At 41.3% G+C, this 14,794-nt stretch overlaps 2 protein-coding genes across 2 annotated transcripts in view; one reads left to right on the top strand and one right to left on the bottom strand.

The window, feature by feature from the left end:
- nme9 (NME/NM23 family member 9) overlaps nucleotides 1-2,076 on the top strand; it is a gene marked incomplete at its 5' end in the record, with an annotated part of 6,229 nt that extends 4,153 nt beyond the window's left edge. Inside the window, 3 exon segments of the mRNA XM_035676718.1 lie at nucleotides 259-521; nucleotides 712-798; nucleotides 1,825-2,076. Coding sequence (XP_035532611.1) covers nucleotides 259-521; nucleotides 712-798; nucleotides 1,825-1,895 — 421 coding nt within the window.
- Nucleotides 2,077-2,268: 192 nt separating this feature from the next.
- smarcal1 (SWI/SNF related, matrix associated, actin dependent regulator of chromatin, subfamily a-like 1) lies at nucleotides 2,269-12,585 on the bottom strand. The gene is made up of 17 exons (XM_035676717.1): nucleotides 11,887-12,585; nucleotides 11,455-11,806; nucleotides 10,817-10,867; nucleotides 10,461-10,721; nucleotides 10,292-10,342; nucleotides 10,005-10,188; nucleotides 9,597-9,747; nucleotides 8,029-8,190; nucleotides 7,770-7,835; nucleotides 6,841-6,981; nucleotides 5,868-6,086; nucleotides 5,137-5,207; nucleotides 4,887-4,989; nucleotides 4,327-4,509; nucleotides 3,235-3,335; nucleotides 2,958-3,054; nucleotides 2,269-2,872 (listed from the first exon to the last, which is right to left on the bottom strand). The coding sequence occupies exons 1-17, from the start codon at nucleotides 12,250-12,252 to the stop codon at nucleotides 2,678-2,680; spliced, it is 2,754 nt and encodes a 917-aa protein (XP_035532610.1). The 5' UTR covers nucleotides 12,253-12,585; the 3' UTR covers nucleotides 2,269-2,677.
- Nucleotides 12,586-14,794: the final 2,209 nt, after the last annotated feature.

Raw genomic sequence — 14,794 nt, 5'->3', positions numbered from 1 at the left:
TGGGGCTGCATAACATTATGAACACCAGGTGGTGTGTATGATTGGTATATATGTTTAAACACAATTTTAATAACGACATTTTAATGTCAAGTAGGTCCAAGCTACATCTTGAAATACAGTAATTCAAACTTCCAGATGTCTATACTTTGCATTAATGCTTACTGGGAAGGTGCATTGTACTGTAACAACAGTAAGTGTCCCACGACACTTACATCAACTTACATTACACAAAATTCATCCTGTCATTGTTTGTTTCAGCGGGCCCTGTATGATGCTCATCCTGACTAAGGAAAATGCAGTGGAGGAGTGGAGGGCCATGATGGGCCCCACAGACCCTGACCAAGCTAAGGCGACATCCCCAAACTCTCTGAGGGCCCGCTTTGCCTCCGACATCCTCCACAACTCGGTCCACGGCTCCTCCAGTGAGCAGCACGCAGAGGAGAAGATCCGTTTTATCTTCGGTGACATCTGCTCAGACGCTGAGCCCACCGGAGACGGAGAGACTGACACAACCACTTTAGGTAATCATGATGTGGCTGACAGTCATTTCCATCTGTCACACCATCTGGTTTCATATAAGTCACAATTTTGTTTGGATGTTTTTATGTTTTTAAATCTTATTCCTGATTATATTTCTTTAGCTATATTTTATATGGGCGTAATGACAATTACTGTAAAGTTGAGCTTGAAATAAAGATCGATTTCTTTCAGCAAAAGAGCAAGACTGTTCTGCAGATGACAACGCAGGAATGTCAAGCTCTGAAGAAATGTCCAATAACCATCACCAACAACTTGAAGGTATACAGTGAGTAAGAAGGAAGGGTTTTACTGGCGTTAGCTGCCCCAATTCAAGGGGTCAATCTTTCAACGTCTGAATTTCTAGACTGAATATGTCATAACAGGCCGACAGAGACCTGTCCCTGCCCGAAGGCTCATACAGGGAACAACCAGTAGTATAGATCTTTGCACCCCTTAGCATCCAACAATCCCTTGCACTGAGTCAGTTTGAGCACAGACATACGTTTTCCGTGGCATTGGTCATCAGCAGAGATGGGACAGTCATTGTTTCACAAGTTACAAGTCTCAAGTCTTTGCACTGAAGTCCCAAGTCAAATCCAAGTCCTAAACTTTGAGTTTTGAGTCCTTAAACAAGTCATAATGCACTATTTGCCAGATGTAATGACAATTTAACAACAGAACAAATAATTTCCATTTCTTTCATGTGTACCATATCACAGCTTAATGCTGATATTCCTTGTGATAAGATTTTAAATTAAAACCCACTTTCGGTCTTTGTGAGGCTAAAATCTCATTTTAGGAGGAGAGGCAAGTGCGGATGCATCTTTCAGAGGATCCATCTCCTGAATTAGGACACAGTAATGACTGCACTATGTCCTGGGAATTGAGAATAGCGAGCAAGGAGATTTGTCTCTTAATACTGACAATTCAGATAGTTTCTATGAGCTGTCTGAATTGAAGTATCTCTTCTGATTCAGAGACAAATGATGCCATTAATCTTCATAATGTCACAGACACCATCTTAAATAGAGATTTAAACTGCTCTCAGTCTTTGTCTGGGGATGGAAGTAAATCTTGACCAGCTGCATGTTTGCTGTGAAGGACAATTTCAATTCAAATCTGCAATACATTGTGATCCTGTTTTGTTTAAGCATTAATATAACAATATTTTAGTCTTACGGCTGAAGAATTTGGACAATACGACATTATCAAATACTCTTATTGGTTGCAGAATCTTATTGTATAAGGAATTCATCAATCTGTGGTTGTCAGAAGACACTTGCTTTTTTTCCTCTCTTACTACAGGTGACACACTTAATTTGAATTCTTGCAGTCCACAGACGGAAGGAAGTGACGATACCGAGCACTCGAACTGAATCAATCACCACACAAGTTTCTCTTGTATTGTAGGCTCATTCTGTGATGTTATGGGTAAAACACATTTTCAGTAAACCAATGAAATACAAATGGAATATCTGATATTTACACACCCTACATGGTTCACATTAGATTTTGCTGAAACCAGTGGCTGTATTATGGGGGAAAAAAATTATATTGATTATCTTGACAAATTTTTACTATATATTTAATTGTGTGAATGAACATTTTTGCCTATTAAACACATGATGATGTGACATTTATTGGGGTTTGTACCAAACACACACTTTCTTAAATTAAAAATTTGTAGGCACTGTCACAGTCTGCAATTTGCATATTGCACTTATGATAATATTTAGATTAGTAGTTCAGTCCATCTTGAATTGTTTATTTAGATCTTTTTTAACCTCTTATGTTGTAACAATATGAATAAGTGATTAGGCTTTCAAACTGTTGAAAATAACAAGTTATAAACGCTACAACAAAGTTATTGGTGTTATTATGGCTGGTGGATCAATTGAAAATCCCATACCCATAGTAACCAGTCAGGTTACACTTGAAAAACCTTGAGTCAGACAGTTATTTTTCTCTCATTAGCAAACAAAAATATTGGTTTATTATTTTGTGTCTATTAAAATAACAAGGTTATATAACAAAGAATTTGAAACTAAATTCTCATCTGTCATGATAGGATAAAAACAAGGAACTGAGCCCCCCCCCCCAATAAAGGAAAACAAAGTGACGTTAATATAATTTTTCAAAATGGAATTAAGTTTCCAAATCATCTGCTGAAAAAGTCTTTGATGCTCCTTTTGCTGGGGCTTTGTCCGACCATAACGTGGTGTTGACCAGAACTATTTTCAGGAGGCGTGTCCTCCCAGTCATTTGCAACCTCCAGTAAGAGGGCTTCGTCCATGTTGTCATCCTCAGAGAAAGACCTCTGGAACATCTCCATGATGCTCCTCTGGTTAGGGTCCTGAACAAATCCGAACAACCAGGTTGTAAAGGTGTGAATGCTGTTTTAAAAACTGAACAGGATTATACATAATTCATTTAAATACCTTAGAGTGGAAGCTGGCGGACACTGCTTTGTCTGAGAGGTTTGACTCGGACAGACCCACTTGCTCCAAAACGTTCATTTTTTCCTGGATCATTGGCCTGGATCAATTCACAGATAAAGTAAATATAATAGGTCAAATATAATTAAATTCACTGCCTGTCACAATATTCATATCGCACAACCCCCCACTGTTAAGCCTGATGAGAAGAAAAAAGACTTTAAAACACTGTTACATTATGAGTGTAATTGGGTCATACTGCCCACTGATTGACACATACCACAGGTGATCATCAGCAGATCCCTTGGCAACCAGGTAGTGAATATTCACATTGCTGGTTTGTCCAATACGGTGCACCCTGTCCTCTGCCTGAATGAGAACCTGCAGTAAAAAAAATTAAAAAAATAAGAGCATTTGAGTTTTCTTTCTATCACCAAATGTTTCCTGCCTTCATTCAGCTGTAGTGATCCCTAAAGGTCGACCACTGCCTGAGAACAATATATCAATAAAAGTCATTATTCAGGTTTATAATTCAGCTTCTACCAGTTGAAAGCACTATTAAGATTAAGCGGTTGTGTTGAATACAGGAATGGGTTCATAATGCTTTTTCACAGATACCTCTTTACTCCCCAATTTTAGACTGCCCCATTTGCCTGCACTGTGATCCATGTCACATCTTTGTCACTGTTCATTTCACTGTTGGCATGAAGAGGGAGTGGGAGTGTGGACAGCCTCCTCTGACATACATACGGTGGACTTATTTCACACATAAAATGGGTGTTGCTGGGTAATGTGTGCACTCAAATGGAGGAGCAAACCCTCATGAAACCTGGATGAAAAAAAGGCTGCCAAAAGTTCCATCCTGCCATTTTTGAAGGGATACAATGTTTTCAACATTTCACTACCAAATTTCACGCAGGGTAGCTGCTAAAGGTGCGCAGCCTTGATGTTGGCCACTAGAGGGCAGATAACGATCAAAACATACCGACAGATAGAAAAATACACCATACTGGTTTTTAAAAAGATGTAATGGTTAACGTAGAAGAGCAAACTTTGCATTAATTTGGAGTCATTTCTCTTGTTCTCTTCACTCTTATTTTAGCTCTCTCTTTGGGTCTCTTCCAACTTATTTAAAAAACTCTTTAGCTGCTAGATGTTTTACTTCATCTTCACCAGTCAGTCTGTCGTCTTTTATGTCCATCATTTCGTATTAGCAGGCAGCTTAAAAGTGGTTTATCAGAGCTTTTATGCTGGAAACATCTGCTTACAAGGTTTTAATAAGACGTACAAGCATAGGTTGGGCTGGAATCCAACTGGAGTCCAAAATATTAATCAAAATACTACTTTACAGCGATAACTTTCCATGGCTTACCCCGGGGTTCCAGAAGAGCTCAGCGAAGACCACCAGGTCAGCAGAGTGCAGGGTGAGACCCATATTAGCTGCAGTTATGGACAGTACAGCCACGCAGGTCTTTGTCGTGTACTGGAACTTGTCACACAGCTGCTGCCGTTCAGCGGACGGAGTGGCCCCATCAATACGGATGTAATTGACATTCTGCAGAGGAAATTTATCTCAATTTCTGTGCCATTTTCAACACAACTAACCACCGACTATCCCTTAAAACAACACCTACCAAAAAAGAATGGCTGTAAGTAGTGGGGCCAAAACAAATCAGCGAACTAATTTAACAAGCCTTCCATATAAACTCTACAATAAAGACAAGTCATACAGTAGTAGCACTGAGCTCAAATGTGCTCAGCGCTGCCTACACTTGTTCCCTGCAGGCACTGAGTTGACCCACGAGTTGACTTTAACTCCCACGGAAGAGCCGGTCTTTGTTGAAAAAGTCAAAATGTACTCTTTTATGTCAAAATGATATGTCTTTGCATTTAAGGCTCGTGTGCAGTGTGGTATCTGTGCGTCTTACTCACCTTTTTTCCCAGTTCGGTGGTGATATGATCCAGAACTAACTTGTGATGGGCGAACACTAGAAACTTCTCCCTCCCACCCTCCAGCATGTCTGTGATGTACTCCCTGGAAGTGACAGAAACAAAGTTATCTCAAATCCAGTGCAATCACAATGGTCTAACAAAAGATTCATTTTACACTTTAATCTCAGTACCCATCAAATTTAAGCTGATTCGACTTACTGATCCCCAGCATTAGAGGGTCCGTACTTACATAATGGCTTGCAGCTTGGCTTCAGCTGTGTGGTTATAAAAGACGAGGAGGGCTTCCTTCTCTTCCTTTTTCTGAAAAAGAGATAAGAACTGACACCAGATTCTGTTTGATGCTTTGATAAGACTGCCATTACTCTGAGGAGCAGTGTGATTATGAACAATCAAGCTCAGCAACTCACTCCCATCGGAGTGTATAAGAACTCATAAAATAAGGCTCACTGGAGAATTCGGGATCAGTTTAAAGGCACTTGTGTTTGAGGCCTGAAAGAGCTCCTCCATGTGAAGAGGACAGAACTAATACATCTGACTTTTGGGGTTAAACAAGATTTTATGTTTTCTTAAAAGGGCCAATGTATAACATATAGGAGGATCAAACCTATTTATTTTATTTTAAATCCTCTACATTAATATCATATTTTATATAATTGATATGAAATACGAAGCATCAGTCTTTGAAATCTTGATTTGACTTGAGGGTTACAATCCCTACCCCCTAAGTACATTTGGGTATTTAATAACTCAAATTTTCTATTTTCAGCCAACATTGACATTTAAAAATGTCTTTTCTTTTTTGGATAAATATTTAGGAAATCAGGCACTCTTTGGTAAATAATGCACAGATTTTTTTCCCTTATTCCTAAAATGGCAAGTTTAGGGTTTGTGAATACTAACACTTTTCAACACTTCAAATTCTCTGACTCTTGTCGTTTTTCCGGGGCATTTGCGACTTACATTGCGGTTTCTTGTGGCCAACTGCTTTGCAGCAGCTGACAGAGCGGCTTTTATACGGGTGTTGATACCATCTATGGTCACTGTGACGACCTTGCGTTGTTTAGCAGGAAGCTGGGAGAGGACGTCGGATTTCAGGCGGCGCAACATCAAAGATTCCTCCAGCAACAGCTTTAACTCCCCGAGGTTGGATGAGCCAGAGTAGTCCCACCCCCAAGTCATCTAGAAAGGAGGGGGTTACAGAAGGATAATTGTGGATGGTGGGAAGGAGGAGTGGAGAGAAAAGAAATTAGGTACATTTGACAGAAAAACCTCGAGAGCAGGTAGCAGAGTGTCCAACGTCAAGGTGCTTTTTAATTATACGCTGGGATTATTTTTAATGCAAGTCAAGCCAGAGACTAACTAGGAGACTGAAAATCTCACTTTCAGGCATAGGACTAAAACATCTGTCACAACTGAGACAGCTCCAGCTGGTCTGAGTCTCTCTCTGGATGCGAAAGCAATCTTATGCAAATTCCATGGTGATAAAACCCAAATTCTACAGAGCAGAATCTCCACAACCTTCAAAATGAGTCATCATGACCAAATTAAGGACGTAATTGGCCTTTAAATCATGTAGCGTGTTCCTTACTTGAACCCGCTACAATTAATCAGAGAGATTTAGTGGAATAAGTAAAGCAACAAAAAGGAGATGAAATAAATCACAGAAACTAACACCTGAAAACTTAATGTATACACTGTTTACAGACTGGCTTTAAAGTGCACTAATCTCACCTCTATAATCCTATTGTTGTTGTATTCCCACTCCTGTGCACATACTGGACATCCTCTTCAGACTATACCATGTAAGTGAGGCAGATAAATATTTGCTAATCCCACCACCTTAAGTCTTCTTTGTTCTCTGAGGTGTCCTGGAATTACAGCTCAACAGTATTAAGTATCGCACTCAGACAGACAAGGGTTCTTAAGGCTTAACCTGTTTGGCATCGCAGTAGCGCATCCCAAACTCATGGAAGCGAGGGAAGAGCGTAGGTCTGACAGCCAGAATCTGTGTGTAGAGCTCAGCAGGTCTGGACATGGCAGGGGTCCCGGACAGAAGAATCACTCTTTTTGCTGCCTAAGGATAGAGAAACAACTCTGATCAGAGCCCTGCTGAGGGAGTCGAGGTGACAGAGCAAGAACCATGAACCAAATGCTGCAGTGAATCTATCTTACCAGCCAATATTCATGTACTATATGTGTACAAAACAATGATGTTTCTCTAATACAGTACCACAGAGAACACTGCATTAGTACTGGGATCCTATCAGAACCTGTGACAGGTATACAAAAAAAAAAAACAGATCTGGAAGGTATGAAATGGTTATTTAGCATTTTTGGAAACTTGTGCAACTCTTAAAAGATTGTTTGAATTCACAGATCACTGTCAATGCTGATCTATTCTCCAACTTGCTGTTGCCACTGCCACATTCCTGGTATTGTGTACGCTGGCTCACTGGCATGATTCATTGGAACAATTAATGGAACTGAGCCACTGTTAACCAAATCTCTCACCTGTGTTATTATTCTGTTATGACAAGTAAAAATCTCTGCTTTGAAAAAATAAATCTACTGCACAAGACTCAGCCTTTGTTCATTAAGACATAACAATGGCAGAAATCCCAGATCTGGTTTGCTGTGGAAATCTAATCAATTGTTCAAATGATGGCTAATTGTATGTACACCATGGCCATGTTCCAGACATTTTAATTAATTAAGATCATTTTACTTGCAAAACGCGGAACCCCCTTCAATCTGATTTGTGACCTGAATGCAGCAGGATGCTGAGAGACACTCTTTGACACATACACTTGCAAAAATGATTAATGAAAATAAAACTAAAGAAGAGAGCAGAGGAATACGCACCTTCAGCAGAGGCATGGCTGCTTTACAACGAGCGGTTTTCATGTTCTTCAGAAAGTGAGACTCATCCTGCACAGAATGGCAAAATCATATATTTTGTTTATAACATGCAGTAATAGCCTTTCAGGGCAAAAAACATAAATAAAACATAATTAAATGACTGAACTGACTGATGCTAACAAGGTTTTAGGAATCAAAAGTATATATTTTAAACTGGAAACAGCCCTTTCTAAACACTGCATAGTTCAACCACACAGCTGACCATGATGAGAACATTGAAGGAGTTTCCTGGCTGCTGCTTGTCCATCCTGCTCAGGAGGTCGTAGCTGATGATGTTGACCAAACCAGACCGCAGGTTGTCTTTGGCCTTCACCACCACATTGATGCTGTCAGGACTCAGGGAGGGGAGCCAGCGTCTGAACGCCTGCAGGCATAGATACTTTCAGAGTCAAACAAAACTCCTCAGAATAACAGTGTTGTTTTCAGGCTGCACTTTTCCCCCTACCGCTGGGAATAAGTACAGTCTCTGAAAGTTGTAATGAACAGCATAAAAACGTTCAATAGTAATTTTGTGAGAGCTGATTTGAATGCTAATACTACTAATTCATTCTACTATTCAGTGTTTCCATTTCAGAAGTGATCATGTGGTTTAGAAAAATGTCCACTTTGACCCAAATGTTTCTGACAATTCACTTACTTGCTCTCCATTCGCCTGTCAAACTGCCTTAACCTCAATAAGTTATAGCTCCCATGTTTTGCAGTAGATCTGGCCAAATGCACAAGACTAACAGTGGAGATAACAGCAAAGCCAGACAGAGCAAGTGTCCTTTAATGGGGACGCCATCCTGCGACTAAACTCTCCTCTGCGATTCCAACTCCTGATTGGGGCACTGCGTTTGATCCAAGATATCTATTTAGAGAACAGACTGTCTTGTCTTGTCAATAGACAGAAGGCAGAGTAAAGCTCCCATGAAAATGTGTCTGCTGGTGCAGCAGGGTAATGCTGCTGCGAGTTAAACAGAGAATAGATTCTACAAAACATGAGACACACAAACACTCAACAAAAAAGGGGAGACCTGAGATGAACTCTCAAATTGGACTGAAATTGTAGAAAGAAAACGGGGACAGAGAGGCACTAACATTTACAATGATTTGGCAAGAGTGGGGACGTCATAGTGGCCTTGTGGTCTCAGACGTGTACTGAATAACTTCAATGTCAGCTAGAGACCTCTGTTGCAGGTCACCCTCTCTTTCTCACACAAGTCCAGTCTACATTTTTACAGCATTATTCCAATAGAAGGCCCTAAAATCTAAAATAATATGGAGTGTAAAGAAAATACATATAGTTCAACCTTTAACATCAGGAATCAGACCTTTATGAATAAAAGAATTCATCTAAGTAGCCAAATAAATTAACTTAATTAAACTTTAATACCATCATAAATCATCTCTTCACAATTCAAAATTATCATTTGCCCCCATGAGAGAAAGAAATGGAAGCATGGCATTTAATACTGCCATCTCCCCTACTGAAGATAAAGTACCTAACAGAGTGCAAGCAGTCCTTGGGGAACAGTATTAACATTCTTCAAATGCAGAGAGCTTTAAGCAGAAACCAGCATTATAATGTGTAGGGCAGAATTTTTGTCACAGGAGACTGGAAGGATATTCTAAAGAGGGTGCCTGCTGACTTAATGCAGACTGATAATGACACCATTAAACAGAAACAATGTGATAAACTCTTAACACCTAATAAAAGTAACGAGCCATTTTTCTTCCAGGCACAAAACTTTAAATGAACAAAAAAAGCACTCCGCTGGATGTTTTTACCTCAGCCCAGGTGAATCGTACAGAGGAGGGAGCCACCACTAGCAAGGGCCACTCATTCCTGTAGTAGGCTGCGATACAGATGGCCTGCACAGTCTTTCCCAGGCCCATGTCATCAGCCAGGAGGAGGCGGCCCTGTGTAGACACCGCAAAACTACAGGGACACACAGAAATACTCAAATAAAAAAAAGCTACAGCAGGACAGTGAGTGGGAGTCACGCTGACCCAACCCTGTAAATCTACAAACTTGATAATCACAGAGGAATGGCACAGAAATATTGGCTTATAATGATAACTATCTGCTCATCTGCACAAGACTGAGCAAATTATAGATGAATAGCTGTCTCCTGGTATTGAGTTACTGGCTACACCACGCAGAGAGAGCACTAATGGCTGTCCAAAGGCACCTACTTGACTCCCTCCTTCTGGAAGGGCATGAGGCTGCGTGTGAGCGAGGGGTCGATGCTGGAGAGGTCTGCCTCAGGGACGTCTAAAGACCTGGCTTCCGTCCCGTCAAACCTGGCAGAGAAAGCCTGGACTATTGCCCTGGGCAGAGGCTCCACCTCCACTGCTGCCATCCCACTGAGGAGATCCACTGGGTATGGAACACAGCACGGTCAGACAAGATGGCAAATGTAACGGAGACAAACAGGAGCACAGCGATAAACCAGCTAAATAAAGCAAATGTTGTTACTCACTGAGTCTCTTGTAATCCTCAAGCGAAAAGCTCCACTTTCGTGTTTTCATGTCTGCCGCACACAAAACCCAAAAAAAAAAAAAAACCCCTATATCAGAAGCAGTAAAATGCAAATGCAACACTGTCAAGAAGACAGAAAGAGGATATTAACTGCATCATTTCACCGTTACCGTAGCTCTTTGTCGGCATCTGCTTGAACGCCGCAATGACGTCGACATGGTAACCGATGTCGACCTCAAACTTTGTCTGAGACACCAGGATGCACTGGCCCTGCAGAATGGCTCCAGGTTTTTGCCAGCCGTTGCACAGCCTCAGCAGCGCCCCCAGTGCCGCGCCGTCACGAGCTCGACTGGTGGCCGCTGCGACGTCCACTGCGTCCATTCCCTCCAGAGGCCTCAAAGACACGGAGGCAATAGCAGCTGCTTCCTCCACTGCAACACAGCGTAAAGACACAGGAGATGCAGCAGGAGCCCAAAGAAGACTAATATTCTGTTTCTGTTTAGTCCTGAGGAAGAAAAGTTCGTACTTAGCTGTTGATAGTCCTCCAGACTGAAGTTCCACGTCTTTGTGGAAGGGTCTGAGGCAGAACGGAATAGTTTATTATTACAAAAGAGAGCACATACATTTAGATGAAAAAACAAACTAGACGTATGGTACAGGGATTGTAAAGGATTTGTGTATTTGGCCTCTTCTACAGAGGAGAGTACTGAAGCTTTGGCGGAGGATATGAGTTTATATTGCTTTTATTGTGGTGAGTTGAGTCATTCGTTACGTGTTTGGCTTTGCAAATTATCCTGATTACAGATGCATTGTGACACCAAGGCAGGGTATTATTTGAAAATGACAATGCACTGCTGCTGCAGAGCACAATACAACAAATCAGAAACTCAAAAACTGAGTGCAATACAATGTACTGTATGTCTAGAATATTGTGTTTGGAAATTCGGCTCAGTTTTGAACGTATGAGTGTGTTTTTACAATCCTGTACTACTTCTGCAAATGCAGTGACATGACAGGGCTAATCTGTTTATATGTGGTTATAACTTAACATGTATATCAGTGTTTCCACATAGATTGATAATGTATTTGTTCTCCGAGGGTGGAGAAAGGTGTGCGGCTGCAATGAATCAAGAATCAAGAATATCTGCGCTGGAAGATACCCACCATAGTTCTTCGAGGGAATGGCTTTGAAAACGGCAATAAGCTGTGCATGGTAGCCCACTTCTACTCTGAAGCGGTCCTCTGCGTGAGGTACACATTTTCCTCTTACAGAGATGGCAGGCTTTTTTGCAGGTAAAGCACTCGAGGCTGATGAGTTTGAGGCTTGCTGTGCCACGGGACTTTGGGCGGGTTTATTAGTGTGCTTGTAGAACGAACCGGCTGCACCACCAGAGCTGCTGGAGGCGAGGTTAGGTCTGGGATGAGCTGGCTTCACACCACTGCTTCCTCCGCCAGACAGGACCGGGCTGCTCACATGTGGACTTTTCGTCTGAGGTAGCAGATCGATGACTTGTATCTACAAGGAAAGGCAAGGAATTAGAAAATACTGCAAGTGGTTTTTACTCCAAGTGTTGACCATTACAGCACAAACCTCACCTGTCTGGAAGAAGCAGAGTTAGAGAGTGTACTCTGGTTGATTTGGTTACCAATGCCAGACACTTGCTGATGCTTTGGGCCTTGTTTTAGGTTGAAGAAGCTCTGTGTGTCTTTTTTAAAGGGTGGAACAAACAGTTTCGGTGCAGAAGCTGAGCTGGGTGTCTCTCTGTGGTGAGAAAGAGCAGCAGGACCCGCGGTAAAGCTCAGTTTGGATGGCTGTACCTGCACTGAAGTGCTGCTGAAGCCTGCTGAGGTCTGCTTGCTCTGTCCGAGTCTCTGAGCTCTTCTCTCCAGAGCTCTCCGTCTATTCTCCTCAATCTGTCGCTGCTGCTCTGCGGTCAGCTGCTTAGACATGACGATCAACATTCACAGACTCGCCTACAAACAAGCGATCCAAGCGAGCACATCTGGGCTAAACATTACAGCTGTGACTGTCAAAAAAAAAAGTGTGTGAGCGGTAGGAGCTAACGCTGCTAGCGTGGGCGGCGACAGTAAAACTTACAGCGACACGGTGGTTTTACACAAAAGTGAGCGTCCGTTCGTGTGGGGTCAGATGACAAACTAGTTTGATGCAAACACGGCAAAAGATTGCGAAGTTTGTACGAACGGAGCAGGTCGAAATACGCCTCAAACGCCAACTTAGTGCTAACTTAGTGCTAGTTCTGCTAAACTGCCGCGCAGGAAGTGACGTATGAAAACAAGCAGGCACGTGGAGGCCGCGGTTGCCTGGTGATGTAGAGAGACGGCAAAAACAACAACAACAACAACAACAACAACAACAACCGTCAGTTAAACGAGCTGACAGCTTAACGTTACTTTTCTTGTGTCTTTGATGTGTTTGTTAAAATAAAAACTGTTTTATAAAATAAGAAGTGAACCCTCTTTCTGATAAAGTTTATGCAACTCTGAAGTTATTACATTTAAATACCTGTAACTGCAAACATGATGCACTTTTAGCTTGGACAATAACAACAGTAGATTTAACCCACTCAGGTGTTGCAGTGTCGGTGGTCAGGTGAAATTTGGAGCTAACCTGATTGTACTGTTTCTGTAATTTCCACTGTGTGCCAGTGTTATCAGTAGCTGGGGATTAGGAGTAAATAAGTTAATGTTGTGTTTGTTTACAACACAGTTATCTGACAGCTGTTGTTACTTTGCACATGACAAATGTACACGCTAACTAAACCTAATGATCAACCAAAACAATGTGATAAAGTTGTTAAAGTTGCAGATTGATGCAGCAGTGTGATAGAATAAGGGGCAATGTTTCTTAAGTTTGAGTTTGCTGATAATACTTCTGTACTTTGACTCAAGCAGGATAGTGAATCAAGGACTTTTACTTGTTTTCTTACATTGTGGAAATGATAATTTCACTTAAATATCTGAATATTTAAGATAAGATAAGATAAAATGCTCCTTTGTTTCTCCTGTCACTGCTGTTAGCCTCTAACTCGGGTTTGTTTTTTTCTGTAAGTTAATCCTACAATGATCGGCTGTCTTGGTTGGCTTACTTTTCAATAGCTATTAAATCAGGCGCTCCTTTTCACCTGAGATGCAAGAGCAATCCACCGGCAATTACGTGCCAGAATAGAAAACCAGCAGGGAGAGAGAGAGAGCTACAATTTAATGTGTCAGTTCACTGTTGGCAGTCCGGTAAATGCTCGCCCCATGTCCACTAGCCTGACCGCAGTCTTACATAAACTCTGACAAGAAGAACAAAAAATAGAAACACATTTCTGCTGCTGGAGTCAGTCAAGCCACAGGTGTGTTCGTTTCAATTATTCAATCTAGCGACACAGCTTCCCTGACTAGCCAGTTAATTGCTCTCCCCTGTGTCTGTCTTTTCTGTTCACCCCTTTCTTCATCAAATGTCTCCAAAGTGAGCGTTATTCATCCGTGGGGAAAGTTAACCAAGTGCATTTAGTCAAGTACTTCACAATTTTGAGGTACTTGTATTTTACTTGAGTATTTTGTGCTATGAACTTCACTCCACTACATTTCAGAGGGAAAATGTGGTAATCTTTACTTTGCTACACATCTGCATATTTCCTGACAGTCACTTTTCTCCAGATTCAAGTTTTAAACAGTATACAGTCTAACATATAGCTCATAGTTATTTTGCATTATGAGTACCTTCTTAAAGTACTGGTACATCTTTTATAATACTTCTGTACTTTGACTTCAGTAAGAGTTTGAATGCAAGGCGTTGGTGTGGTAGTGCTGAAATGATAAATCTACTAAAAACAAAATTAATCTGCAACTGTAGCAAGTCTCACTGCAGCTGTGGGTTTCCCCCAGCACACAATCACACATCACACACAGACCGGTCACAAACAAAAGTTTCTTTATTTCCTGGCTGTACACACACACACACACACATTTACCATAAAATATTCAACTCTTCCTTTTTCTTTGTCCGGCTTCTCTATCACGTCCTAACAAACTATAACGCAGCACCAAATTCCAAACATGCTGGTGTGTCTGTGTGTGTCTGTTTCGGTGTGTTTTTTTGTGTTTTTTTTGTGTTTTTTTTGTGTTTTTTTTGTGGTTTTTGTGTGTGTGTGTGTGTGTGTGTGTGTGGCAGCTGTCCAGCACACTACTGCTATTAAAAAGAGAGAGTGATTACTCAACAAGCACCAGCTGAGACAATCAACTCACCTGGTGCTGCTCTCATAAACCAACTCCTCCTCCTGCTGCTGCTGGATGTTAACCACGCCCACCTCCAACTATTTTAATTAACGATTAATTAATTTGTCATTATGTCATTATGTCATTATGTATGCAAAACTGCCACAGATTCTTTGGTTACAGCAGATTATTTTCTGGTTTTCGTGGCAACAACAAGCCATTTAAGCCAACCTGGACTTTGGGAACTTGTGATGAGTATTATTGAGTATTTATTGCCATT

Source organism: Morone saxatilis, unplaced genomic scaffold, assembly GCF_004916995.1.
Source record: "Morone saxatilis isolate NCDOM2014 unplaced genomic scaffold, NCSU_SB_2.0 Contig5, whole genome shotgun sequence".
Classification (NCBI taxonomy): domain Eukaryota; kingdom Metazoa; phylum Chordata; class Actinopteri; family Moronidae; genus Morone; species Morone saxatilis.
Note: the sequence above shows the minus strand (reverse complement) of the source record. Positions and strands in the feature narration are given on the sequence as shown.